General features: G+C 36.5%; 3 protein-coding genes across 9 annotated transcripts in view; 2 read left to right on the top strand and 1 right to left on the bottom strand.

Moving 5' to 3' along the window:
- Nucleotides 1-2,224: 2,224 nt before the first annotated feature.
- Nucleotides 2,225-8,913, bottom strand: LOC108968251. Of its 6 annotated transcripts, XM_018932166.1 has the most exons (5): nucleotides 8,826-8,913; nucleotides 7,890-8,082; nucleotides 5,462-5,526; nucleotides 5,013-5,396; nucleotides 2,225-4,946 (listed from the first exon to the last, which is right to left on the bottom strand). In XM_018932166.1, exons 3-5 carry the CDS (start codon nucleotides 5,483-5,485, stop codon nucleotides 2,340-2,342), a joined length of 3,015 nt encoding a protein of 1,004 aa, XP_018787711.1. In that variant the 5' UTR covers nucleotides 5,486-5,526; nucleotides 7,890-8,082; nucleotides 8,826-8,913; the 3' UTR covers nucleotides 2,225-2,339. The 6 variants fall into 6 exon arrangements, with proteins under 6 accessions (XP_018787711.1, XP_018787712.1, XP_018787708.1 ...); XM_018932167.1 differs by lacking the exon at nucleotides 7,890-8,082 and having other exon boundaries at nucleotides 8,814-8,913; XM_018932163.1 differs by lacking the exon at nucleotides 7,890-8,082.
- Nucleotides 8,914-10,064: 1,151 nt separating this feature from the next.
- On the top strand, nucleotides 10,065-11,997 carry LOC108968255 (activator of 90 kDa heat shock protein ATPase homolog 1). The gene is made up of 4 exons (XM_018932171.1): nucleotides 10,065-10,387; nucleotides 10,466-11,099; nucleotides 11,157-11,292; nucleotides 11,362-11,997. The coding sequence occupies exons 1-4, from the start codon at nucleotides 10,240-10,242 to the stop codon at nucleotides 11,503-11,505; spliced, it is 1,062 nt and encodes a 353-aa protein (XP_018787716.1). The 5' UTR covers nucleotides 10,065-10,239; the 3' UTR covers nucleotides 11,506-11,997.
- A 10,166-nt stretch (nucleotides 11,998-22,163) lies between these two features.
- Nucleotides 22,164-26,855, top strand: part of LOC108968271 (muscarinic acetylcholine receptor DM1) — a 19,782-nt gene continuing 15,090 nt past the window's right edge. Inside the window, exons 1-4 of one of the 2 annotated variants that reach the window (XM_018932193.1) lie at nucleotides 22,164-23,089; nucleotides 23,157-23,328; nucleotides 24,731-24,867; nucleotides 25,420-26,465. In XM_018932193.1, the coding sequence (XP_018787738.1) occupies nucleotides 22,167-23,089; nucleotides 23,157-23,328; nucleotides 24,731-24,867; nucleotides 25,420-26,242 (2,055 nt within the window). In that variant the 5' untranslated portion in view covers nucleotides 22,164-22,166 and the 3' untranslated portion in view covers nucleotides 26,243-26,465. The remainder of the gene's footprint in view (nucleotides 23,090-23,156; nucleotides 23,329-24,730; nucleotides 24,868-25,419; nucleotides 26,466-26,855) is intronic. The other variant, XM_018932192.1, reaches the window with a different exon arrangement.

Here is a 26,855-nt window from a genome sequence, read left to right as displayed (position 1 = left end):
CTATATTATTAGTGCGGTTAGTGCGGTAAGAATTTTTCGGACGCCAGCAGCATCAGCTGTTTAGAAGATGATGAAGTATAGATCTTCTCAACACTTCCTCCTTCAATGTYCAAMTTTTGCTGGATGAAGSCAAARGTTTCGGATGAAATTAGAAATAAAACATCTAAGCAGATTTGTGATAGGTTTAGGCTCTTTTGTCGATATGATTTTTTTTTCTCTGGCTTTACAAAGTACTGAACATAACAGCCTGAGTGTGATCCCTCCACCATGTCAAAGGATCAACTCTCTAACCTAATCAGCTTAATTACAGGTTACAGAGTTCTAACAAGTTATGTATTTTCGAAATTCCGACTACATACCAATAAGAACAAGTTCAGAATACAGCTGAGCTTGCGTCATCAAGATATCTCAATTATCACTAGAGTCAGGATGTTATCTACTTCTCTGCAATTCAATTCAGAGTTCCTCAAAATACAGATGAGGCAAAACATACCAAAAGCACTCTHCAAAAAATTCGAATAGGGATGGATTAGCATTGACAGGTTTAAGGGGCATATTTTAGGTCGTATTTTAGAGTGTTTTCGTCAAGTTAAAAGTCAGCGTCTCGATTTTAAGCTTGGTTATTCATTCTTAACTTTAACTAAATCGTATTTTTGAAAGGTAATCTCTGCTGTGAGAGCAAATAATTGCTTGTGTTTAACGCTATATTTGCTTACTCGTCATTTCACTCACTAAAAGATCTTAGTTGCAGTTCTTAACCGGCTAATGGAATTGATATTAGTTAAATGCCAAGCTTCTATTATAAGTCTTAAAACATGTAACGTCTCGAAACAGCTCACTTATTTATTCAATGCGTGGTCGGGGAAATAATATTATACATACGGATATCAAGCTATTTATTATACTCAAAAAGTCAATCTACATTGCATTGAATGTGATTATTCCGTTTTAGTTGACATTAAAATCAAGTAAATAACATCTTCAATATCATTTTTATAACAGTTATGTTGTATGCTGTCTGTTTGTATGGATATATGCTCCTTTTGTCAGCCACTTACTGCTTTCTTCCACTTTGTCGCGCTCTCTTCCAGCCGCACACATTCAAATGCAAAAGAAAATAATAGTCTTTTATTTTCCAATTTGACAGACAATTCAATGTTAATTCTATTTTAATACTTACATATATGTATGTGTATCCATGAATAAGTATGAGCGAGTATATATGAAGCGAAGAATAGGAAGTTCGGAATAAATATTTATGTAAGTGCTAAAAGAAATACAACAGCAGCGCATATTTGGAGTAAATTCTTGCAAATACAAGTTTGTAAGTTTGCTGGGTATATAGTATTCCCGTTTTCTGTAGGTCCAAGGCATATTTGAAATATATATGATCAATTTCGAGGTTCCCTACTTTTTTTTAAGATAAAACACAGAATCTTCAAATTTAATATCGAACGTTTACTATCATGCGAAAGAACATTCTTTGGCATTTATTTTTTGAMGATTATATCCTTCAAATGTTGGCCGCGACTACGTCTCAGATGGTGACCCTTTCGAGCATTTCGACTGGTAACTGGCGAATAACGCGCCTGATGTTTGGCTCTAAGGCCTCAATCTGCGGATTGGCCATATTAGTTCTGAGATCGCTAACTCAAATCTAGACTAGGAGTGCATATGCCTACAAGCAATAGCATCAATCTACTTTATCATCAGACTCTTTGTTTCAGCAGACCATAGCGGAATCGCTGGCAATTGTGAAACCGACATGCGAATCAGAGAGTATACCCTGGCACCGCACACATCGGAATGGGATCGAGTTAGATCTCCATTGATGTCTTGCGTTCTAGCACTGAACCAATGTATCTCGCTTGGCAAGCGCTAGTCGAAGACCATTAATTTGGCCTAGAGTAGAATGCAGGAGATCTACTGAACTACTTGCCTTGAGCAAAGTTCCTCTTGCCGCATTCGTAGTGGATTTTATTGGGCACTGGCGGACACTGGTTGTCAAAGTTGTGTAGTAAGATGAATCTAGGCACTTTCTCTTCTGATTTGTAAGCATCTGATAATCCAGCATATACTGGTAGCTTTTCAAGTTCAAGATCCCTGTTAGGATCGGTCTCTTGACCTAACCTAACCTAACGTCTAGTCTAATTTGAAGGCAATTATAGAAACTTCAACAAAATAGTTATATCTCTGTTTATAATTTAATATATTTAATGCTTAGCAATATTTTTTACGTTCTACAATTATTTGGACACCCCTACATAACTTAGGATCACATACCTAATAATATAATACAATATTTAAACACTATACAAATTTTAGGATTAATAGCAACGTCAGACCAAACTAGACACATTACTCGCATAGAAGCCCGCTGCCGGCAGCCGGCTGGTCTTGCCAGCGAGTGCACCAGCTTCGTCGTGACTGTAAGAGCTGTAGGGTCCTAAGCCATTATGAACTATTGTGCCAGTTTCGTTCAAACTCGCCGATTGTGTTGTCGTGAAGCCAATGGGCACTGCCTCATTTTGTTCCTCCTCGCGAATTGGGCGCCGAACACGAGGCTCGCGTATCATATTCAGCGATTCATCATAAGTGCAATTTCCATTACAAATCGCTTCGGTACAAGCGGTGCAACTCTTCGGGCTTACGCTTACAACTGCAGGCACCACAAAAGATTTGGCTTTGAGACTACTCCTAACGGTGGGATCACGTATATAAGTATTCGCCAGCACTTGACCATTAAGCTTCTCTATACTTTTTACCGCATTAGCAACCTTGAACTTCGGCAAAGCATTCGTGTATGCCGTAGCCTCTTCGGTTGACGGTTTTGTTATTGAAGCGGCTGTGGTTGCAACATTTGGTTGTGCAACCTTGCATTTGCGTTGTGACAAATCATGAAAGTAGGCGTCTTTCGGCACATAACGTTCGGGCCAGTAGTTTGTCTGAAAAACATAATTCTGCGAATCCGGTGAGTCTGTGGCGTGTGAGGGCGTTGAGCCATGAGTCGCTACACCGACTTTGTCAAAAATTTGTTGCGCGTATAATGGCGCATTATTCGTACCGGTAAATTGTTGTGACGCGTGTTGCTGTACGCTTTCCAAGGAATCCAAACAATCTTCGCCCGGATGACTTTCCGTGTAGGAGGAATCCTGATAACGCGCCTCCTCCTGCTCGATGTATGTTGGTGTCGTGTATTCACCAATTTGTGTTTGTAAGCGTTGCATTTCGTTAAAGTCTCGACCCTTCATTGCGAAGGCATGCGTGCTCACGCTCAAATTTTCAAGTGGCAAGCCGACCTCTTTCAACATCGCCGCCTCTTTGCTTTCACATTCCGCCGAACGTTGCACCTGAAAGAGTTCATCTTTATAGCCCAGCTTATCCTCTTGTGTGTACTCTGATTCGTTGCGTGTCTTAGCCAACACCAAACTATCATCGGCTCTTTGATGACTTTTGCGCAATGCGCTTATCACATTCTGTATGACGCTACCGCGCTTCTGTATGCTGTACAAGTACTCCAGCTGTCTTTCATTACCGTAGTTAGTAATCGGTTTATCTCTGTATTGTGTACGTTCGGCTGGTGACGCCATCGATGATGATGCTGTGGTTGCAGCTTCTTCTGTCGACGCCGCAAAAGCTTTACGTTTCGTCGCGCCATGCGGCGTACGGAAATTACAATTGTAGTCGGGGCTCGATATCGCGCCAGTTTCGGAACTCAGCTGCGCCGGTGTGATATTCGATGCCTCACTATTCGATGGACTCAAATGCATATTTTGCAGACGCGTGGTCAGTCCACCGTCATCCGCGTCTATTTCCAATGCTTCCGCTGTTGCTTTGGTCGGTGAATTTGGTACTGCGTGCGCGGGCACTGTCAGAAATGGGCTCGTCTTTGCCAGCAAACTACCCAAACGCTTCGAGACATCATAAAACTCATTGTTTGAGTCTTCATTCGAATGATTTTGTAACTCAGTGGAGTGTGGACAGCACCGCGCTTCATTCATACGGTCTTCGACAACTACTTCCGGTGCATTCGCATTCGCATCGAGCAGATCGTAACTGCGCGAGTTCGCCAACTTACCCTCCGACATGTCGACTTTCTCCAGAAACTCAAGACTTCGACAGCGTTTCAAGGTGTCGCACATTTCACGTGCCTCTCTTCCACGCGTCGTAACGTCCGCCGTTAAACGCAAGGGATCGCCACGTTTCAAATAGTTCTCCAAATATAAACGTCGAGTTTGACATTCCACACGATCGGCGATCATGGTGCGCGTTAACTTTTCAATTTGATGATTTGTACGCGCCGCCAAAGCTTGCACCTTATCGTCCAAATGTTCCTTGGCAGTGTGTACGTATTTGCGTAAATGTCGCTTATTCGAATTGATCTTATCCTCGATGTGCTTGAAGAACGGACCGCAGTAACAGATATTACCGATACCGATCGGTCCCTTGCGTATATGTCCGGCGAGGTCCAAATAGTATTGTTCGCCGCGCTTCAGCGGCTCTTTGGGTAGTGTCTCCAGTTTTGGCGATGGAAATGCGCGCATATCGGGAAAGTAATGACAACCGTATGGCGACCAACTGACCTCATTCGCATGTGTTTTAGACGTGCAGGGCGCTGCTTTCGTCTTATCCTCTTCACCCGTTGCCGGTTTGCCTTTCTTATTGCGTATGCGATGTGGATTGTCTAAAATGTCCAATATTTTGCCGAACCCCTTACGTATTGCTATATCGCGCGGCGTCTCGCCTTGTGAATTGCGTATATTGATTTCACACTCGGCTTCCAGAAGTATGCGCGACAATTTGTGCCTGCCCATGGCGCTGGTTATATGCAAGGGTGTGTCGCCATTGAGATTCTTCTTGTTGACGTCGCAGAAGGCGGAGAGTAAAATGCGTGCGGCGCCGGCGTGTCCGTACCGACAGGCCGTGTGCAGCGCCGAGTCGCCATACTGAGGAACGCAAAGTAAAATTAAAATTTAAAAGAGTCGAAAAATCTCTAAAGATCATTGTCTTACATAATTCTCAATATCTGGATTGGCGCCAGCCATTAGCAGCTCTCTGCAGCTTTGATTATGTCCGTTTTGTGCCGCCAAATGTAAGGCGGTAAAACCGGCAAAGTTTTGTAAGCCCAGCGTTGCATTTTGTAATGTGCCACGACTTTGTTTCGTTGCCTCTTGCTTCTGCTTACTCTTCGGTGGCGGTTTCGTGTTAGGTTTGGGTGCGCAGAGCAACTTTACCGAGCGGCTGTAGCCACGCGATGCCGCTTCATGCAGCGGTGTATTGCCTAATTTGGTCTCCTTGGCGGTGGGTTCTGCATTGCCAGCGAGTAGCGTCTGCAGCATTTCCTCGTTGCCATTGGCGGCAGCCTCATGCAGACTGGTCCAGTCCTTGCCGCGGTCCTGTCAATGAAAGTAATGTGCAGTTTGTGAGCAAATTTCTTACTTTAAGACTTTCATATGCTCACCTGACTAATCGTATTTGGTAGCATAGTAAACTATGGTCTCAAGCAGTTGTTATTTCATATGGTATCTGTAAGCATCAGAAATATTTGAAATAATTAATTAAGGTTGCTTTGATGAAATTGAGCTGGTTTTTAAGTGGAATATACAGAATCCCTGAGGTTACTCTTTCATCGTTGGAAGGTTCTATTCTTCAATCGTTAGGTGAAGTACTTGAGGCTTATCCTTGATAGAAAGTTCTCATGGAAGCCAAACATCAAGCTCACTCTCCTTAATGTACACTTTTGTAGAAGACCAATTGGAAAGAGGTGGGGCCTCTCACCAAAAGCGGTGTTCTGGCTCTATAAAACCGTGGTTAAGTTTGGTAATATTTTATAAAGTCGTGTTTTGGTGGAGGGCACTCGAAAGAAGAGGTGCAGTGAAGTTTTCACGGATGGATTGAAGTTAAGAGGAAGGGAAGGTGGTGGCATCTTTGGTCAAGTCACAGTATTGTATTTGAAGCGGATGCGGTAGAGTAACCTCAGAAAAACGTACATTTACTCTGATAGCCGAACGGCTACAATAGCTTTGAACTCGCGCACTGTAAACTCAAAACTTGGCAAGCTTCTTCCATATTAGATTTCAATGGATAACCGTTCACAGCGGAATCGAAGGAAATTGGAAGGCCGACGACTTTGCTAGAGAGACCACAATTTTCCCAATTTCATCCGATTAGAAGCCAGTCGGGTTTCCGATGTGATCTGGCGTTTGACCTTGGGACCTTAAGTGAACACACCAAGTTCTGGCGCGACTGCGAGATCCTTCTAGATCAGAGTGAACCGTAAAAGGTCCTCCGAACGTCTGACTCACAGTAAAACCAGTCTTGCCAATCATCGTTTGATTTTATTCTCTATTGCCCGGCTTTTGCCAGACTGAGATTAGAATTTCTCGGTAGACACACCTTTGCCGAACCTAGCGAAGTTGATTGGATTGTGATAAATTCAAAATGCCTCATTGATCTATATGAATTTGGTCATCCCCTTTTAGGAGTTTATTGATAACACAAAAGACGAATAGCCTGTTCTGCGACATGAGCCAGAAAACTCCAGAAGACCTAATTCTGGATTGCCCAGCAATTTGCAGAAGCAGGCTCAAGGCCCTAAGGTCCATTTATGTGGACAGGGATCACATCTTCTTAGTCGCGCCCAGCAGGTTACTTGAGTTGTTCAGGATGCTGGACCTTTTTGACGATATGTAGTATAGGGAAGGGCACAATAGACTATAGGTCGCAGTGCAAAGCCTCAATTTCTATCGATTTTGGATAATTTTTCAGTGAAATTTCAATTAAAATTATTCATATAAATTAGTTTTTACGTAATTAAAAATATTAATTTATATTTTAATTATTTATTTATTTTTTTTACCTAAATTTTTTAGAAAAAATACAAAGCGGAATTACTTTTATAAAAAAAAATTTAAAAAATTTAAAAAAAAGAGGAAATATTTTTCTAATTCTTATAATAATATTTTTTTAATATTTTTTATTGCTTTTTTATTTATTTATTTTTTTTTTTTTTTGTATAATAGTTTTTTTATTAATTTTTAATTGTTTATTTTTTGTATTTTTTTAATTTTTCTTTTAGTAATGTTTTGTTTTTATTATTTAAGCAATACTTTCGGGAAATTTATTTTAGTAAAAAATTAGTTTTATAAAATTTTAATATTATAAATAAAAAATTAGATTTCCAGTTTTTTTAAATCAATACTAAAATGATTACTTTTCAAGTAAATTTATGTAATTAAACTTTTTTTAATAAACAAAATAAAATAATTATAAAAAAAAGATTTTCAGTAAAGTTAAAAAATAGCGAAAATGTTCTCCAAAATTTCTTTGAAATTATTTTACTATAATGTATTGCTTATTTACATACAGATGTATGTATGTACAATATATATGATTTTATTTTTTCATTTAATTTTTGGTTTTTGTTTAACTAAACAATATTTTTTTAAGCTAAAAAGTAAAAAATAGTCTCAGTTTTTATTAAAAGTAAACATTTGTTTATTTTCACCTAATTTAAAAAACAATATTTTTATAAAATTATTTTTTACAACTCTTTTTTTTTAATATTTTATTTAATATTGTTGTGTTTTTATTATTTAAAAATTACTTTCAACGATTAAGTTCAAGGTAAAAATATTGTAATAAGAATAAAATAACGGGATTTGTTTAAAAAATATATTCCCCTATTTTTTTTTAAATCATTTTTATTATTACTTTCTGCGATTGATTTTATTTTATTTTTTATTTATGATTATATGATTTTATATACATATGTACATATATATATACATACATATATATATACATATGTATGTACATATGTATGTACATATTTGTTTGTGTAATCATCGTTTAACACTCATATTTTATTAATATAATAGAAAACACACCAAATTGCCTCACGTCGCTGTAGCTATCGCACTTTTTTAATATTTTCATTCAACGTTTTATTGTTTTGATTCGGTATTATAACTTTTTCATTAAGCCTCACCACACCGTGTTGTGCATATCAAGCAACATTAAGCGAATATCAAATGTACATAAATGTAAAGCAAATATGTTCACGCATATTTCACTCTGCGTCTGCGTAAAACGAAGTTCGACACGAACAATATCGCAAGATTAGTTACCACCAATGCCATTGGCCTTCATTAACTGTTTACTTGAGATATTTTCACAACACTTGGCCACTAAAAAAATTAGCCTCCATATGCTTGTGCATTTACCGTACACTTTTTTCGTTGAAATGCAGTTGGTAAAATGTTTGTACATATATGTATGTATATATATAATCCAAAAACTAACTGTATTTTTAATAATTTACATATTTTCCATGCAAATTTGCCGTTTATGTATGCAGATTTACATTCCAATTGGCGAATATTGTATGAAAATCTCATTAAATTCTATGTATGTATGTATATATGCGTGTGCGTTTGCGTGTGTTTGTGCGCTAGTATGTAGGCTATTGATTCCCACTGGTGTCTTAAGCCTACGAACTGCGCATACAAAATCACTTGCATACACACATACACTCATCGACGCAGTCGTATGTGTTTTAAGCCACACACCACACTTTTGCGCTGCATTTAAACAAAATTACTAAACATTTTACCAAAAATTGTCATATTCGCTATATTTTTATTATGCGGCGTTGCATCAATTTCACTATGCGAAAGTTGTTTGACGTTATCAAAAGCGCAGGCGTAAAGTTGTGCCATAAAATTCCAATACTGAATTTGTAATATTTTCATAGGCTGGTATTTACACACACACATATACAACGTACATACACATTAGCGTATCGCACATACAGACACACTTACGCACAACTCCAGTATAATAAATATTTGTGTCTAGGAGCGCGAAAACGACAATAAGCTACTTCTAACACCGTTTACCACATTCATTTCGTTCAAAGTCTTCACGTTAACTGTTCGCAGCCGTAAAGGCAATTACTCAAATGCATAGCTGTTGGCCAAAAACCGGTTTAAAGCGAACTCAAACTTGGCTTAGAGCGCGTTCGCGACGCTAAAAAACATATGAGCTTAGTTGGCAGGCAATATGCGTGGAGTTTCGTTGAGCGTTTGCAACGCTGTTCAAAATAATTTAAATTTTTTATATAGCAGAGAATATTTTGAACTTTTTTTTCCTAGTTTGAACATGTTTATTCAAGAATGAACATGTTTTTCAAGTTTGAAATGTTTTTCAATTTTGAACATTTTTTTTTGAAGTTAGGACATGTCTTTTCAAGTTGGAACATGTTTTTTCATGTTTGAACATATCCTCAAAATTTATGTGACAACTTTACGAGAAAAAATTTACAATTACAATATTTTGTTTTTGTTTTTCCTTTTGGAAATTAAAATTTATTTTTTTTTTCATTTTTAGTCATAATATCATTTTTTTAAGTCAGAGAGATGTTAAGAGCCCAATTGGAATATTTTTTACTTTATTTACATACATAGGTACTTTCCGATATTAGAAAGATGTATGGACTACTCCCCGAGATTATTAGTTTATAAATTTCCTGTCATAAAATCAAGACTCATTAAGTTTTTTTTTTTTTTTATTTTATAAAAGCTTACATAATAATACAATTATTATACAAACTAAGAAAATACGCAGCACTAGCATCATGGGCTATCGGCCGAATACTCATTAAGTTATAGTCACGAATTCAGTGCCAATAAGCTGACCACCATACTTTAAAAACTAATTAGCGTGGATAAATAACAAAGTACACGTTTTCCATTCCATTGGATCTGTACAATTTTAATGAGACCAATTTGTAAACGTTATTTTATGTTTATTTTAATAATATTAGGAAATAATGCTACTTATTATATAAATTTTAAAAGTTCTATCAGATACATATGTATGTATGTACATATATTATATATTATATCTTTGAAAATTGGCTTATTGCATATAATATTTTAAAACTAAATTCGTGAAATATTCGGCCCATTATCAAGTTTCGCTAAGAAACGAATATTCGTTTCTAAAATTCTTCTCGTTTCCAGTGCATCCGGTAACATCAATCAGCTGTCAGTTTATACGCGAATATTCTCGATTTTCATTTTGTCTGTCAACAGCCACACGGAACGTGATTTAGTAGAAAATTGCTCTGCCTCTTAATTTTGCTAAACCAACTGCTCGGAGAAATTTTTTAACGTTATACTGAACAAATATTTAGTGTTTACCTAATTTAGTAAATTATTTAGTAAAAAATAAAAAATGGCAAAGTGGGGTGAAGGTGATCCACGTTGGATTGTTGAAGAACGTCCGGACGCAACGAATGTCAACAATTGGCATTGGACGGAAAAAAACGCTACACCTTGGTCCAAGGACCGTTTAGCACAATTATTTAAAGGACTTAAGATTGGTAAATATATTGCAAATGCACTTTCATTCAAAAATGTACAGCAGGAAATATTTGAAAATTACTAATTGCATGTTGCAGAAAAGGATGGCATCGAATGTATTGTAGATAATGTGGACGATTGTACCGGTGAAGCTACAGTTAACAATCGTAAAGGGAAACTTATATTCTTCTACGAATGGAAATTGGTACTTAAATGGACTGGAAAATTATTGAATAATAGCAATTTAGAGCATAAAGGTAAAATAACTATACCGAATTTGTCCGAAGAAAACGATTTAGATGACATAGAGATAACCATTACCATTGACGAGTCCAATGATGAATCGGAAAATCTGAAACAGTTCATGTATAATATTGGACGAGATGTTGTACGGAAACACATCGCGTTGTATATCAAGGAATTGAAAGAGGAATATTCCAAAAATTTAATACTTCCGAAGAAGGGCGAAGAAAATACTGTAGTCTCGCCAAAGATTAAACAACCCGGTTCCAGTATCGCAGCGGAAGCTACTCTATCGAATAGTGCAAATACAGTGAAAGCCAGTGATAAATCAGGGAATAATGTTGGCTGTAAGTTAGACGTAAGAACATTAAGAATGGCTGTTGAGTTCAATTGTAGTGCGAACGATTTATATAATGCCTTGACAAAAGAGGATATGTTAACTGCTTTCACCCGTGCACCAGTTAAAGTAATGCCAACGCGCGGTGGCGAGTAAGTGTTATGTTAATGATGTACAAATTATATTTATTACATATATATATGTTGTAGATTCGTTTTGTACGGCGGTAATGTGCTAGGTAAGTTCGAAGAACTGGTACCAGAAAAGAGAATTCAACAAACTTGGCGACTTAAAAACTGGCCTTCAGGTCACTACTCGCAGGTTGTGATAGACTTGGAGGAGACGGTAAGTAATCATTTATTTTACTCTTGGTTTTGGTGACTTCATAACAAAGTTTTCCTCTTTTATATGCAGAAAAACAACACCCAATTGAAGCTAACACAAACTGGCATTCCTGCGTCCGAATATGATGCTATGACCACAAACTGGCACCGATACTACTGGGAGAGCATGAAGCAAACGTTTGGCTTCGGCTTATCTATATCGGGATTATGGTAAAACTAGTTAGTTGTGTTAGGCGTTGAGTAGTAAAATAAAATATCATGTAAACAAAAAACTCATTGCCCATAGACGTATATATGTATATATGACTATGTATATTGAATGAGCAACAACAAACAAACACAACAAAGAGCTGCACTTTATAGGTTATTTAATATCTTCCGTTTAGAATTTATTTATATACGCTTTAAGAACAGCCAAGTTCCGCGTGCGCTTGGTGATGGTTACTAGTTACAGCTGATCGTCTCTTTTTCTTACGCAAAATATAAAACAACAATATGGAAAATTGCTTAATCTTTGGATAAACAAAAAAAAAAGTTGGAACAAAGTAATGAAAATCAATGTATATTTTAATTTGGGTACACATGTATTAAATATCTCGATTTGTTTATTTTTCCTTTTAGAAATTAGATTGTCGATGTAATTTCTTGAAAACAAAAAGTCGCAAATAAACGAATGATCTGGCCACAGTTTAAAGGCAAATATTAATTGAGTTTCTATTTAATATTGGGTAGTCTTAAAAGTATTTTCGTATTTCGTCAATAGATGAAATCGTATATCCCCAGTGCTACCAATCACATTGTGTAATACCATGTGGTGTTGGAAAGGTCAGATTTTAAGCTTCACTTAGCCAAAATTAAATTGTGGGAATTTGAAAAAAATTTACAGCTGTTTAAAAACGAGTGAAACTAATGGGTGGGGTTGACGTGATGATTATTGTCGAAAATAAACAAAAATGTTCGAAAAACGCGCCAGTAGGAAGAGCGCATCGGTCGTTTCCACAATGTTCGGCTCTATGTAACGGGAACGGCTACGAATTTTTAGCAAACCGAAGACTGTTGTTGTTGTTGTAGCGACAGAAAACATACCTGAAGTAATTTCGAGGAAGACGATCGAGTTGATAGTCCTTGGACTGATAAAAATTCGGTCCCTTTCTGCTTTTTCAAAACCGACTGTCGTGTGAACGACTTCAACTCTGCTATATTGCTCCAAATAACTTCCGAGCTATTTTTTGTCGTTACAACCACAGCTTTAAAAGCGCTGAGTTTTTGAAGTTGTTAAAGCTGTTGTAATTGTTGTCATATCAAAAAATATATTCCACAAAGTTATGGCGAGATGCAATATAAATAATCACGAACGCTGCCATCACAGATCGGTTCTAAAAAACCAAACCGAATTTTGTTTTTATTGTTTTTTTTTTTGTAGCGGCAGAATTCTACCGAACCGAATTCTGATTTGTAACGGTTGATGCATCGCCGTTTTTACCGCGTGGTTTACTTTTAGTGAAAGAAATTTTTTAGTGAATATGATTTTCGAATTTAAAAATCGCTGGTTTTACTGTGGCAAAAACATATTGTGTACTGTACTGTGTTGTGTACTTACATATTTCGAAAACAAAAATTTCTAAATGTAATTTCAAAAATATTGAAAATTATAATTGTAATTTAAAAAATAAAAAAATAATAAATATTGAAAATTTTAACTTAAAAAATAAATACTGTTCCGTTAAACATTTGTCGGTATGGCAACATTATCGAAAATTCAAATACTGCGCCTTTACACCATCTAACATTGTAAACAGCCTAAATGTATACTAACCAATAGTCCGCTGCTCAATACATTACAACTACAACTACATTGGAGACACAATGAGCGCTCAAAACGTGTCGTGATGCCAGCTTGCTGCAGTGTGTGTGTCTGTATTCATTCATTCATTCATTAAGTTAACATAACCACCAACCCAGCCATACACAATACGCACACACACACACCCACACACAAACAAATGCTATAAGATTTCGGTGCTACAGTGATGACAGAGCAACAGCTGTCTCTTATACACATCTAGATGTGTATAAGAGACAGGTGTGTGTCTGTATTCATTCATTCATTCATTAAGTTAACATAACCACCAACCCAGCCATACACAATACGCACACACACACACCCACACACAAACAAATGCTATAAGATTTCGGTGCTACAGTGATGACAGAGCAACAGAATGCGAGAGAGCCAGAGCAACATCACAATAGATACATAGTGTGTGTTTGAAATTCCAATGGACACTTGCCACCGTTTCGGGTGGGTGTACTAGTGGCAAGTGTCCATTGAACACAAACACAAGTACGCGAATTAAACCAGCACACAGCATCCTGATTTGATTTGAGAGCGGCAGCAAGAGCGCGTCAGCAGCGAGAGCGTCTACAATTGAAAGACTAAAGACTGATTACTTGCTCCGTTGGTGGTACACATTCAGTCCCGGATGAGATTTGAAGCAATAAACTTGAGTTTTATAATAAGCGTGTGTACATTTAGGCCTATCAACACTTACTTACTCACTTACCTATTTACTTATATCATATTAAGTGCATAAAATGTGATTTAAATAAATTAAGTTAAAAAAAAAAAATTATATAAAATAATTGTTAGCGCTTAATGAATAATTGTAATCAAAAGCATACATACACATGCGTGTAATGAAAGCGTCGCTGTGAAGTAAGTGAAAATTGTGTGTGGAAAAAGTGTGTTTGGAAATTGCTCCGATTGTTGAGCATAAAGGGCAGAAAAATAAGGATACCCACAGCCAAGCCTGTGAGGCAGTTTAGTTGAATTAATGTCGCGGTGGTTGTATGTGTGGCACTCGTACACATGCACACGCACGGAGTGTTATGTTATGTATGCGCATATGTAGTGCTATGCAACGGCGAGGATGTGGATTAGCAGCGGATTTGTGAACGGAAAATTGGAAAATGTAATTACAAAAATGTTGTGCTAAAATTTAATTAAACAAAGTGCAAGAATAAATATTTTCATAAATGTGCCAATGTGCGTGTGCGGTGCCAAGGTGCGTGTATCTGTGTGTGTGGGTGGGGTGAAGTGGTTGAAAGTGTGAAAAAGTTGAAAATCCATTTAGCCAGAGCATATATTTATACTTTTTTTTTTATTTACACATGCATATGTGTGTGTGTGTGTGTGTTGCCCTAGTGCAGCATATTTTCAGCAGCAGCACGCTATCAACTAATGCAAAGCGTCTAGTTGGCTATTAGGGAGCGGCAACTGCTAAAGGCAGCGCAAGCAAAGTGTATATGAATGCTAAACGCATATACACATACATACATACGAACATATACTTCGATATATACAAACATACCAATGCATACATACAAACATATATACACATATAAACATATGAACGGAAACCTACACATACACACTTGCAGTTGCTTTCAAGACGCCAGCATATGTGCAGAGCGCTGTTGCTGTAGTTTTTGTTGTTGTTCTTGCTGTTGAAGGGCTGCTGTTCCTGCTCCCGCTCCCACTGTTCAGCTGCCGTTGATGTGATGTTATACTCGTCGATAACAGGGAACATACGTACAGCTGTTATAAGCCAGCGCATATATGTACATATAGACACGCAAATATATGCATGTACATATACATGCAAAAAAAAACATATACATGCATTCATACAAACATACATACAACACTGTTTAACATACATATTAGGGTGTGCGTTATTTCCCCCAAAAAAAAATTATCCAACGTAAAAAAGCTCTTTATTATCAATTTGAACCCTTCCTAAATCTTTTTGCTTTTCCTCTGCATTTAACACGGGAATTTTTAAACTTTTGCACAACTTTGAAAAGAGCAAATTTTAATATAAAAATTAACGCTCTACAAAAAAGGTTTGAATGATTTTTCTAAAGAAAAATTATTTCATAAATTATACATACGCTGTTAAAGCTATGCCTTCAATGTACTTAGCATTCATGCGGTTGTGCTATGACCAATATGTTGCGTATACGACATGGTGTACTATATGAACACGATGCATTTTATGCATTACTTTAACTGCGATAACAGTTAAAGGTCTGAGCTTGTGAAAAAAATCATTTAGATCTTTTTTTGTAGAAAATTTGTAGTAGAATAATCGCTTTTTTGTTGTAGGCTTAATTGCCAAATGTAGAATATCGTTCAGTTTGTATGGTAGCTATATGTAATAGTTGTCCAATCTTGAAAGTTTCTTCATATATTTTAGCGTTACCTTCAACAATAACTCTTGCTAAATTTCGTGGAAATATGTCGTCAACAAAAAAGGTTTCCATACAAGCACTTTTTACAGATCGTTCAGTTGGTATGACAGCTATATGCTAAAGTTGTCCGATATCGGCTGTTCCGACAAAAAAGCAGCTGCTTAAGGAGAAATGGACGTATGCAAAATTTCAGATCGGTATCTCAAAAATTTAGGGACTAATTCGCATATATAAAGACAGACTCAGCTCGTTATGTTGAGCATTCATATACACATATATACATATACATTTATACTTTATGGGCCTTAAACGTCGCCTTCTGGGTGTTAAAAACCTCGTTAGAACCTTAATGTACCCTTTTCAGAATATAATAAAGAGCTTTTTACGTTACATGCCTTTACAAGCCGAAAACTGCATTCTTCAGCAGGCGTTTGCAAAGAAAAAACAATCTTGGAAAATAACGGTCACGCTAATACTTATCTACGTATATAGGAGCTGTGACATACAGACGCTATATTTTTGTATGGTTAAATTTCGTAGGTGTATGTATGTATGTATGTATGTGCCATTACATAGAGATTTCTGTTTATTTGCGCGCCTGCGTGCGTGCGTGTGCGTGTAGAGGTGTTTCTCTCTGTGTGTGTGTGTAACTGCTTTTCCAGTGTTCTCATTTTGATTAACTTTGTGAATTAGTAAAGTGTGGGGACGGGCTAATACAATGGCAGCTGTAACAACAACAACAACAATAACAACAAAAGCATCAACAGCAATGACAACAATAATGCCAACAAAAACAACTGCAAATAATAAGAAAACAATAAAACGATAACAATAGCAAAATAGCACTTAAAGCCTCCGCAATATCAACAGCATATATTAAACATCGTACAACAGCAAAAATAATTATAATAACAATAACAACAACTATTGTATTGTATTATCGCCCAACAGCAGCAACAACATATACTTCGACACACAAACAAAATAAACAATCATTCGCAGCCACATCCGCGTACATAGAACCAAACAAACACACATACATACATGCGTATGTATTTACATCAGCTATATAAGTACATATGTTTGTATCTATGTCATTTGTTGAGACGTGAAATCGCCCGTATGACAGCCAGCTTGACAGTGTGGCAGTAGGACACAAGACAGGAACTCCTTTATTTGCATGTAAAATGAACTGTCAAACTGTGGCGCTAACAAAAGCGGCAATGCGACGAGTTCGCATGAGTAACGACGACGACAGCTACACAAACGATAAGCAGCGGTATAACGACAACGGCCAACTGCAGACAAAAGTATTGACTGGAGCAGCAGCAGCAGCAGCAGCAGCCGAAGTAGAGGCAGTGGCAACGCCAGCACGCACAATCACAAATACAATGCGGTAAGTCCCTATATATGTACATATGTATGCGAGAATAAATCGAACAAATCAGCTATTGAATATTAACAGCTATGAAATGTGTTACACTCACCTATATGTAAATATGTCAATATTTACATGATGAGATTCATGAGCGCAGGCAGTGCGCCTCTTTGTATGCTATTAAAAATGCATTAGTGGCAGTACCATGCATTCTGGGTGAGGCAGGCATAACTTCGAGACATTAGTGTGTAAAATATAGATTTGATAAGGAGTACGGTCTGGGTTTGGCAGTCAGTGAAAAGTGATAACAATAATTTTCAACAATTTTCACATTTGTATGACACTTATATGCTATAGTGACCTGATCTCAGCAATTCCTTCAGATATTGCATTATTGTCTCAGATAGTAATCTGTGCCAAATTTCGTGAAGATATCTTGTCAAATAAAAAAGTTTTCGTACAAGAATTCGAATTTAGTCGGTCAGTTTGTATGACAGCTATGTGCAATACTTGTCCGACTTGAGTAATTTTTTTGGAGTTTGTAAAGTGATATTCGATAATAATCTGTGCTAAATTTCTGTAAGATATTTTGTCAAACAAAAAAGTTTTCCTTACATAAACTTGATTCTGATCGTTTAGCTTATATGGCAGCTATATGCGATAGTGATCCGATATCGACTATTCCAACAAATGAGCAGCTTCTTGGGAAGAAAAGGACATGTGTCAATTTTTATATCGATATCTCAAAAACTGATGGACTGATGCGCATATACACATACAGCCTTACAAACGAGTACTAAATATACCCTGTTCGAAATATAAGAAGTTTAGATACAATAGGCCTCTTTTAATAGCTCTAAGCCACACTTAACAGACTGTAAAATCATAAAACCACATATTTCGCCATGCAGTCAGAGTTATTCCCCTTTATATAACGGGTTGTTTTGTGGTTTGCTGAGATTGTGGCAATACCATGCCGAGATAATACCAAACATAGTCACAAACAAACATATTAAATTACATGCATTTTCATGGAATTTCAGGCATGCATACAGGAATAAATGTATGCACTAATAAAATAGTGTTTCTACATAAAATACATTTCAGCATTTTGGTTATATGCATTTGATAATACCTCGAACATATCGTAAACTAAACATATGTGTAAACACATAAAATAGTTAGATAACATACATAAATACGCATAAGCACATGCATTGGGTTGCACAATTAAAACAACTCAAAATGCACAATTCTGTACAAATACATATACAGAGATGCACATTAGGGTGGGTAAAAAAAAAAAAATTTTTTTTTGTTTGATGCTAAAAATCGGCTGCTAAACACCTCTAAGCAAGGCTATATGCTATAAAATATACACAAATGCACATTAGGGTGGGAAAAAAATTTAATTATTTAAATTAAGTAACCACTTATTACCACATAATGCATTTTGAAACGAGTTTTAATTACTTCTTTAAGAGCTGTCTCTTATACACATCTAGATGTGTATAAGAGACAGATTTTAACGAGAATATATTGTTCGCATTATAATAATCGAAAAAAAATTAAAAAATTAAATTTTTTTTTTCATTTGGTATTGTGAAAAATTTGACTGATAGACCTCTCTAAGAAAGGCTCCCCAAGTATGTGCTCTTAATTGTAATGGAGGCGGAGGAGCTTTCGTAAGTTTGGATTTTCTTATTATCGAGAGTCAAATTTGTATCTCGTATCTCTTTCTTTTGAAGAAAATTCAGTGTTCTGCAAAAAAGGTCTATAACAATTCTTTTGTAAGCCTAACCCTTTATAAGAAATTAACTGATTAAGTTTGATTATTAAAAAAAAATCATTATAAAATTTATAACTCAACACAAAAAAAAATTTATAAATCGAAAAACTCCTACTTTTGTTGGTATTTACTATTCTAAAAAAAATGTCGATTTATTTTTTTTTAATCATGTTATTCATGCAACCTGTTGGTGCAGTGTATAGTAGTTTTGTTCACCGAATGGTTGTATGTATCACCCAAATCTAATCGTGATAGAAATAGGGTTATCTATATATAAATGATCAGGGTGACGAGTCGAGTTGAAGCCCGAGTCTGTCCGTTCGTCCGTCCGTTCAAGCTGTAACTTGAGAAAAAATTGAGATATCCTACTGCAACTTGATAAATATGCGGTTTGGCAAAAAGGTAAGAATGAGTTCGCCTATGGGATAAAAATTGTCCAAATTCCATTAAAACTGCTCAACCCCCTAGGTACCGAATATTTCAACCACAGTACCTATAGCTGACTTTTTACTGTAAATATCGGTCAATGTATGAGTTATATAATTGAAATTCAGACATAATCCTTTCCTCACAACAGCATGCCTGTATATCAAAAATGGGTTGAATCGGGTCAACACTTTCCTTAGCTCCCATACACCTAATACCACGATTTTCGAACTTCCGAGTGACTTTATACCGCATATATTGGCCAATATGTGAGTTATCTCAAGGAAAATAAGAGAACGTGTTTTAATTTGTGCCTAAAATAGATCAGCGAAAACTAGACCTATGTAGTACCTACATATATAACTAATGTCAGGATTTTTGGAAATCCTCCGGACTTTACTCCATATGATTGGTGATTGTATGTGAGGTACTTTATGACACCCGTGAACACTTCTTTGACTCACCCTAATATATAATACATACATACATAAAATTAGATAATTTACATTTTTTACTCACCCTAATATACATATATTTATTTAATCAGATAAGTTAGATTTAAAAATTGTATAAAAGCAAAGGAAATACCGAATAAATATTAGAATGCATTAATTCTCACTCAATATAAGTCTTTAATACCCCCCCACCAGCGGTAAGGTATTAGAGAAACTGTATCGAGTAATAGCAGAGTTGCTTTATTCCGCGTTAGTTTCGGGCTATATACTCATTTCCGATACATAAATTATATACATAATAGGTGGGTCTCTACGCTACTCAAATGCTTATGTTTTAAGGAATTTAGAACCTGTAACTCTGAAGAAAATCCTCTTAGCCTGAGTTTGATATTGGCATTTGCTACAATCAAGAGAAGAAAATCATTAATAGATATCGCGATATCGTGTCTGCTATGTTTCTACATTTTCTACAGCAATCTTTGCATAATACATGCTAGTCAGTTAAAATAGACACGCATATCAGCTGTTCATGCAACATCCGGCATAGTTGGAACTGCCGCTAACACCAACGAATCGATCAACATATCGGACGTGTTGAATTGGAAGTGAAACTTCCGTCATCCATTCATTTCGTTGAGCAATGCAAGTACTCATACTTATTACCGTTATTACAGGTACATGTACTTGATTTTGTGTAGTATCGACGACATTGGGTGGGCGTTGCATTCAAATCTTGCAATTTTTTTTCAGCTTCGCTTGAATGCAATAAAAGAGTTGTGTCAATAAGAAAGTTGTATAACGTTTATGTCACGCGCAGTATTTATTTGATACCAGTGTGTTCGATTCGCAACTCTCCAATTTTTACAATTAATATGTCACAGATTAATAAAATGCTCCTAGGCTTTCATCAACGTATCTCACATGCAATCACCAATTACATGGAGTAAGATCAGCCGGATGTTCGAAAATCTTGTTATGGGTCATAGATGGTCTAGGTCAAGTTTTCGTTCAATTTTATCTATTTTAGTTATAAGTAAAACATACTCTTTCATTTTCAATCAGATAACTCATATATTGACCGATAAATTTGGTATAAAGTCACCCGGGAGTTCGAAAATCGTTGTATTAGGTATATGGGGCTAAAGGAAGTATTGATCCGATTCAACCCACTTTTGACACACCGACATACTATTATCAGGAAGAATTTTCTCTGAATTTTTAATTATATAACTCACACACCTCGCTCTGGTCGACCTGTCGTTGAAAAAATCGATGAAATTATGGAAAAGAAAATATTGACCAGGACCGTCACATAGGCAGCCAAGGTATCCCTAAGGAACTTAACATTCATCATAAAACGGTTTTAAACCATTTAAAATCATAAGCAGCTCAATGTTTGGGTACCATATGCATTGTCTGTGAAAAATTTAATGGACCGCATTAACATCTACGATTCTTTGCTAAAACGAAATGAAATCGAACCATTTCCGAAGCGAATGGCAATAGAAGACGAAAAGTGGATTAAATACGACAATAATGTGTGAAAAAGATTATGGTCCAAGCGTGGTGAAGCTCAACAAATGATCGCAAAGCCAGTATTGACGCCTCGAAAGGTTATGCTGAATGTTTGGTGGGATTGAAAAGGAATTATGCACTCTGAACTGCTCCAGCCTGGTCGAACGATTGATTCTACATTTTACTGTCAACAACTGATGAGATTGAAGCAAGCAATCGAAAAAAATCGGTCAGAACTGATCAACAGAAAGAGCTTCGTTTTCCATCAGGGCAACGCTAGAAAAAACACAACTTTGATGGCTCGGCAAAAACTCGGAGAGCTTGGCTGGAAAGTTTTGATGCATCCACCATAGAGCCCTGACCTTGCATCATCGGACTACCATTTTTTTCGGTCAATGCATAACTTGCTTATTGGAGTAAAGTTGGCTTCAAGAGAAGACTCTGAAAATTAATTGTCGCAGTTTTTCGCCGAAAAACCAGAAAAGTTTTACACTGATGGAATAATGTCTCTGGCGGAGAAATAGCAAAAAGTGGTCCACCAAAATGGGACATATTTAGTTCATTAAAATTCATTATAAATATCAAAATAATAAGATGAAGTTTGATTAGATATACGAAAAGACTTTTTCGACTACCATATATCTACATGCATATTTCACATACATATGTATGTATATATTTTCATATATTATATTTCATTCATACCATGCCTCTTATGCTTCTTTACAGATCCAGTTAATGGGCAACACATTCGAACGTTTTCGTAATACATTCGTTTTGAACGAAGCTTAATCATCTGGGTACTTGGCAACAAAAGCTTTAATTAAAGAACAACAGCAATACATATGTATATTTGCACAAAACTATCAGTGGAATAATTAAAACTAAACAAGCAAACAAAGAAACAGAAAACCAAAAACAAAAAACTTAACAAACAACAAAAAAAAAAAACTAAAGCAAAAACCAAAAAGGAAAAACCAAAAGGAAAAAGGAAAAAGGAAAACTGTTATTGTAACTAAGGAAAAAAACACATAAGACAACAACAACAACAAATCAAAATGGGTCCACTATTTTTTGCACGTCTGGCAATGCCGGCGCACGGGCCGCCAAGCATATTGGAACCGCTGGCACCGTCATTCCGCACAACAACCACATCGACGACGACGACCACAACAACAACTACGACAACCACAACAACACTAGCGCCATCTGTATTTACCGCTATGTTGGACAATGTGACCACAGTGATTATCTTAGATAATGAAATAGCACAAAATCAAACAAACGCCACCGGCATCTACGGCCCAAAGGGACCCAGCTATTCCATCTCATCAATGGTGTTCATGGGCTTAATTGCCGCCATACTCAGCTTGCTAACGGTGGCGGGCAATGTTATGGTTATGATCTCATTCAAAATCGACAAACAACTACAAACAATCAGTAATTACTTTCTCTTCTCATTGGCCATTGCCGATTTCGCCATCGGTCTCATATCGATGCCATTGTTTGCGGTCACCACCATACTCGGCTATTGGCCGTTGGGTCCACATATCTGCGATACATGGCTCGCACTGGATTATCTCGCGTCGAATGCATCCGTGCTGAATTTGTTGATCATCAGTTTTGATCGTTACTTTAGCGTCACGAGACCCTTGACATATCGCGCTAAACGTACCACCAATCGGGCGGCGGTCATGATTGGCGCCGCTTGGGGCGTAAGTCTGCTGTTGTGGCCACCGTGGATTTACAGTTGGCCATATATTGAGGGGCAACGCACGGTGCCGCAATACGAATGCTATATACAGTTTATCGAGACCAATCAGTACATTACATTTGGCACAGCATTGGCGGCGTTTTATTTTCCAGTGACGATTATGTGTGTGCTATACTATCGCATTTGGCGTGAAACGAAGAAGCGTCAGAAGGACTTGCCCAATCTGCAGGCGGGCAAGAAGGACTCGTCAAAGCGCTCGAACTCAAGGTAAGCGCTGCATGCTTTTATGTTTCTAATATATGATAAAGCTATATAATTTTTGTTTTGCTTGCAGTGACGAGAATACCGCTGTCAATCACACGGGCATGTTGCCCTTTGGCAATGCGGGTGACGGCCATGATTGGCGGCGGCCGCGTTCCGAATCCTCTGCCGATGCTGAGAGTGTTTATATGACCAATGTGGTCATTGATACCGGTTATCATGGCCTACATTCACGCAGATCAAGTGTGAGTATTGGCTAATATAGAATATTTGATTTAAAAAACTCTTACTTTCAAAAAGTTATTTTTTTATTTACAATCGACATTAATAATCGTTCAGTTTGTACGGCATCTACATTCTATAGTGGTTGGATCGCAACAATTTCTTCGGCCTTAGACAATAACCCATGCCAAAATTTTGAAAGATATCTCGCCAATTGACAAAACTTTCCATACAAGCACTTCATACCCATCGTCCAGTTTGTATGACAGCTTTATGTTATAGTAGTCTGATCTGAATAATTTCTTGGTATATTGTAGCTTCGGCTTAGATAAGAATCCGTGTCAATTTTCGTGGAAATATATCGTCAAATAAAAAAGTTTTGCATAGAAGAACTTGATTTTTATCGGTCAGTTTGTTTGGCAGCTATATCTTATTTTGGTCCGATTTGAATACTTCCTTCATATATTGTAGCTTTGGTTTGAATATTACTCTGTGTTGAATTTCGTGAAAATAACTCGGCAAATGAAAAAGTTTTTCATACAAGCACTTGATTCCAAGCGTTCAGTTTGTATGACAGCTATAGGCTATTTTGCTCCGATATCAGTAGTTCTGACAAATGAGCTGTTTCTTTAGGAGAAAACTATGTATGCAAAATTTCAGATCGATTTCACAAAAACTGAAGAACTAGTTCGCATATCTACAGACATATGTACACCAAACAGGCATGGCTAAATCGACTATGCTCGTCAACCTGACCATTTATAAATACTTTATAAAGTGTCCGACGTTTCTTCTGGGAGTTACAAACAAACTTTGATATACCTTGCTCAGAGTATAAAATTTTTGTATGGAAACTTATTACCAAACTTCCAAAATCACCTTAAAGGTGTCTTTTTAGAAAAATAAAGTCTACATTTAGGATTACAATGAAGTGACCAAGCTGTAGGGAAAAATTCAGAAAATATAAACAAATTTACTCTCTAATTGCTTAGTCTCTACCGAAATGAATGTGGTACCTGTGTTACTTTATAAGTAAACGGCTTTTATTATAGCCTACATTTAGGCTAAAATAGGTAATATTGCTTTTGGCACTCTATAATGAGCAAACGCTTTATAATTTTATAAAAATTGTCATTACTATATGTTTTTGTTACCGTTATAACATTTGAATTAATTTTAAAATTATTTTAGAATATTAAAAAATAAATACGTAATAGTTTTTTTGATATATTTAAATTTTTTTTACGGTGTATATTTACTATTTTTATACACTTTTTTAAAATATATTTAATTTTTGTAAACTTTTTTTTGTATACTTAATATTTTTTATACATATTTAAGCTTTTACTAAAATATTTTTATTATTATTATTTTTATCCAATTTTAAATAAATATTTTACTATAATGCGCCCTTTTTCCTAACAGATCAAAAGCACCAATACCATCAAAAAATCATATACTTGCTTTGGTGGCATTAAGGAATGGTGTATTGCGTGGTGGCATTCTGGACGTGAGGATTCCGATGATTTCCCTTATGAGTTAGAGGAACCTTCAGATTATGGGTAAATTTAAAAATTTTTATTTTTATTGTTTAGTTCATTTAGAATTACAAAATACGGGATGTTTATAAAAAAAAAACAAATAGTTTGCATAATTTTAGGCGCTGGAGCTCGCCATCAATATTTATTAATTAAATATTTATAATTCTAAGAAATATTTTCCGATATGGTTAAATCGAAAAACCGGATTTTTATATATTATATGTAAATTTTTATTGCTTGCATGATTTTACCCGTTGGATAATTTAATATCATCCGAAATGCCGTCCAACAGAAATTATATTATAAATTAATCGATAAACGCTATTTTTTATAAAGAAAAGCTCTTTATTATGCATAATTTTAGGCGCTGGCACTAGCCATTAATTACTAAATAAATACTTGCTATTATTTCGAATATTTTCCAAAACGACTAAATCGAAAACGGTATTTTTTATATACATTTTTTTCATTTGCATAGTTTTTGGCGCTTATTGCCTTTTTATTATTTATATTTTTTGTAATTTATTATTATTAGATTGGCAATAACATTCTACGGTTTCTTAACACTTTCAGTTGCACTTCCGTGAGCGTGGTACGCGACAACTATTCACTAGGCGGCAGTGCCTGTGGCGTGCGTCCGCCAAGCATACTACTACCCGATGTCTCACCCACACCGCTACGCCCGCCCTTAACACCACTCTCGCAACTGCAAGAGATCTCTTCGGCATCGGGTGCACGCGATTCACGCTCCTTACCCGGCAATAATCGCATCAGTTCACGTTCGGTAAGTCAAGATTCCGTTTATACAATACTAATACGGCTACCCTCGGATGGGGCTACCGCCAATAATGGGACAGAAGCGCCATCTATCAAAATGATACACGAAGACGTATCGCTACCGATCATAAGCGCAGCACCGCCACCACGACGACCACTCTCATCACGTGATTCCGAATACAGTTTACCGTTGGGTCGACGCATGTCGCACGTTTCACACGATGTACGCATACCGCTCAATGCGAAGGTAATACCCAGACAATTGGTCAAACATGTGCATGCCACGTCGCGTGTCGTCGCCAAGAAGAAGAAGAAGTCACAAGAGAAGCGTCAAGAATCGAAAGCGGCCAAAACTCTATCGGCCATACTCTTGAGTTTCATCATCACCTGGACGCCATACAATATACTGGTGCTAATCAAACCGCTTACCACATGCTCCGATTGCATACCGAACGAACTGTGGCAATTCTTCTATGCGCTCTGCTACATTAACTCGACCATAAATCCGGTTTGCTATGCGCTTTGCAATGCATCCTTCCGTAAGACCTATATACGCATACTCACCTGCAAGTGGCACACACGCAATAGGGAGGGTATGACGCGTGGCGTGTACAACTGAGTAAGGCCTATGGAGGGGACGATTATGCGTCGCCGCGAGGGCAATGCTGGCCTCTTCGAATTGAAGCAGAATCCTAAAACTAATACATAATGAAAGTGCAAGCGTATGCCATAAGCTAAGTGCTGGCTTGGCGCTCGGTGCGGTACGGGGCGTTGCGTTGCGGCACGTGTGAAGCTAACGGTTTTCGTTGCTTTAGCTGGCGGGGAATCTGCATGAACATTGTGTATGTAGCATACTATTTGTATATTAGCGTTTATATGTTTCAGTAATGTGGTTTAGATATTGTCTTTACATATATTAACAATAGCAGTACATAGATATACTATATTGGTAAACACATACATACTCTACCATATACATATACTACATGGGTATAAAGTGGGTTCAGTTGGTTTCCGGTTTGTTGGAACTGAGCGCGTACTTGCGACATACATACATATATGTGTGTGTATTATATGTATAAGCAGGGTTGCGAAATTTTTTTGTTTAAAGAATTATGTATTGAAAATTAGGTTTTCTATTCATTCATGGTATTCAAAATTAAAAAAAAAAAAAATTTTAAATTAGTTTTAACTTAAAAAAAGTAAATGATTAAATTTTAATTATTTTTAAT

The sequence above is a fragment of the Bactrocera latifrons genome, unplaced genomic scaffold, assembly GCF_001853355.1.
Source record: "Bactrocera latifrons isolate USDA-ARS-PBARC rearing strain unplaced genomic scaffold, ASM185335v1 scaffold_207, whole genome shotgun sequence".
NCBI classification, from domain to species: domain Eukaryota; kingdom Metazoa; phylum Arthropoda; class Insecta; order Diptera; family Tephritidae; genus Bactrocera; species Bactrocera latifrons.
Note: the sequence above shows the minus strand (reverse complement) of the source record. Positions and strands in the feature narration are given on the sequence as shown.

Bases quoted from the DNA above. Each gene is read 5' to 3' on its own strand.
- LOC108968251 (XM_018932167.1), bottom strand. From the start codon at position 5,485: ATGCTACCAAATACGATTAGTCAG. The intron at 5,397-5,461 runs GTGAGCATATGA...TTTCATTGACAG, and splicing joins TACCAAATACGATTAGTCAG to GACCGCGGCAAGGACTGGAC. The intron at 4,947-5,012 runs GTAAGACAATGA...TGCGTTCCTCAG, and splicing joins ATCCAGATATTGAGAATTAT to TATGGCGACTCGGCGCTGCA.
- LOC108968255 (XM_018932171.1), top strand. From the start codon at position 10,240: ATGGCAAAGTGGGGTGAAGGTGATCCACGTTGGATTGTTGAAGAACGT. The intron at 10,388-10,465 runs GTAAATATATTG...TGCATGTTGCAG, and splicing joins ATTTAAAGGACTTAAGATTG to AAAAGGATGGCATCGAATGT. The intron at 11,100-11,156 runs GTAAGTGTTATG...TATATGTTGTAG, and splicing joins ATGCCAACGCGCGGTGGCGA to ATTCGTTTTGTACGGCGGTA.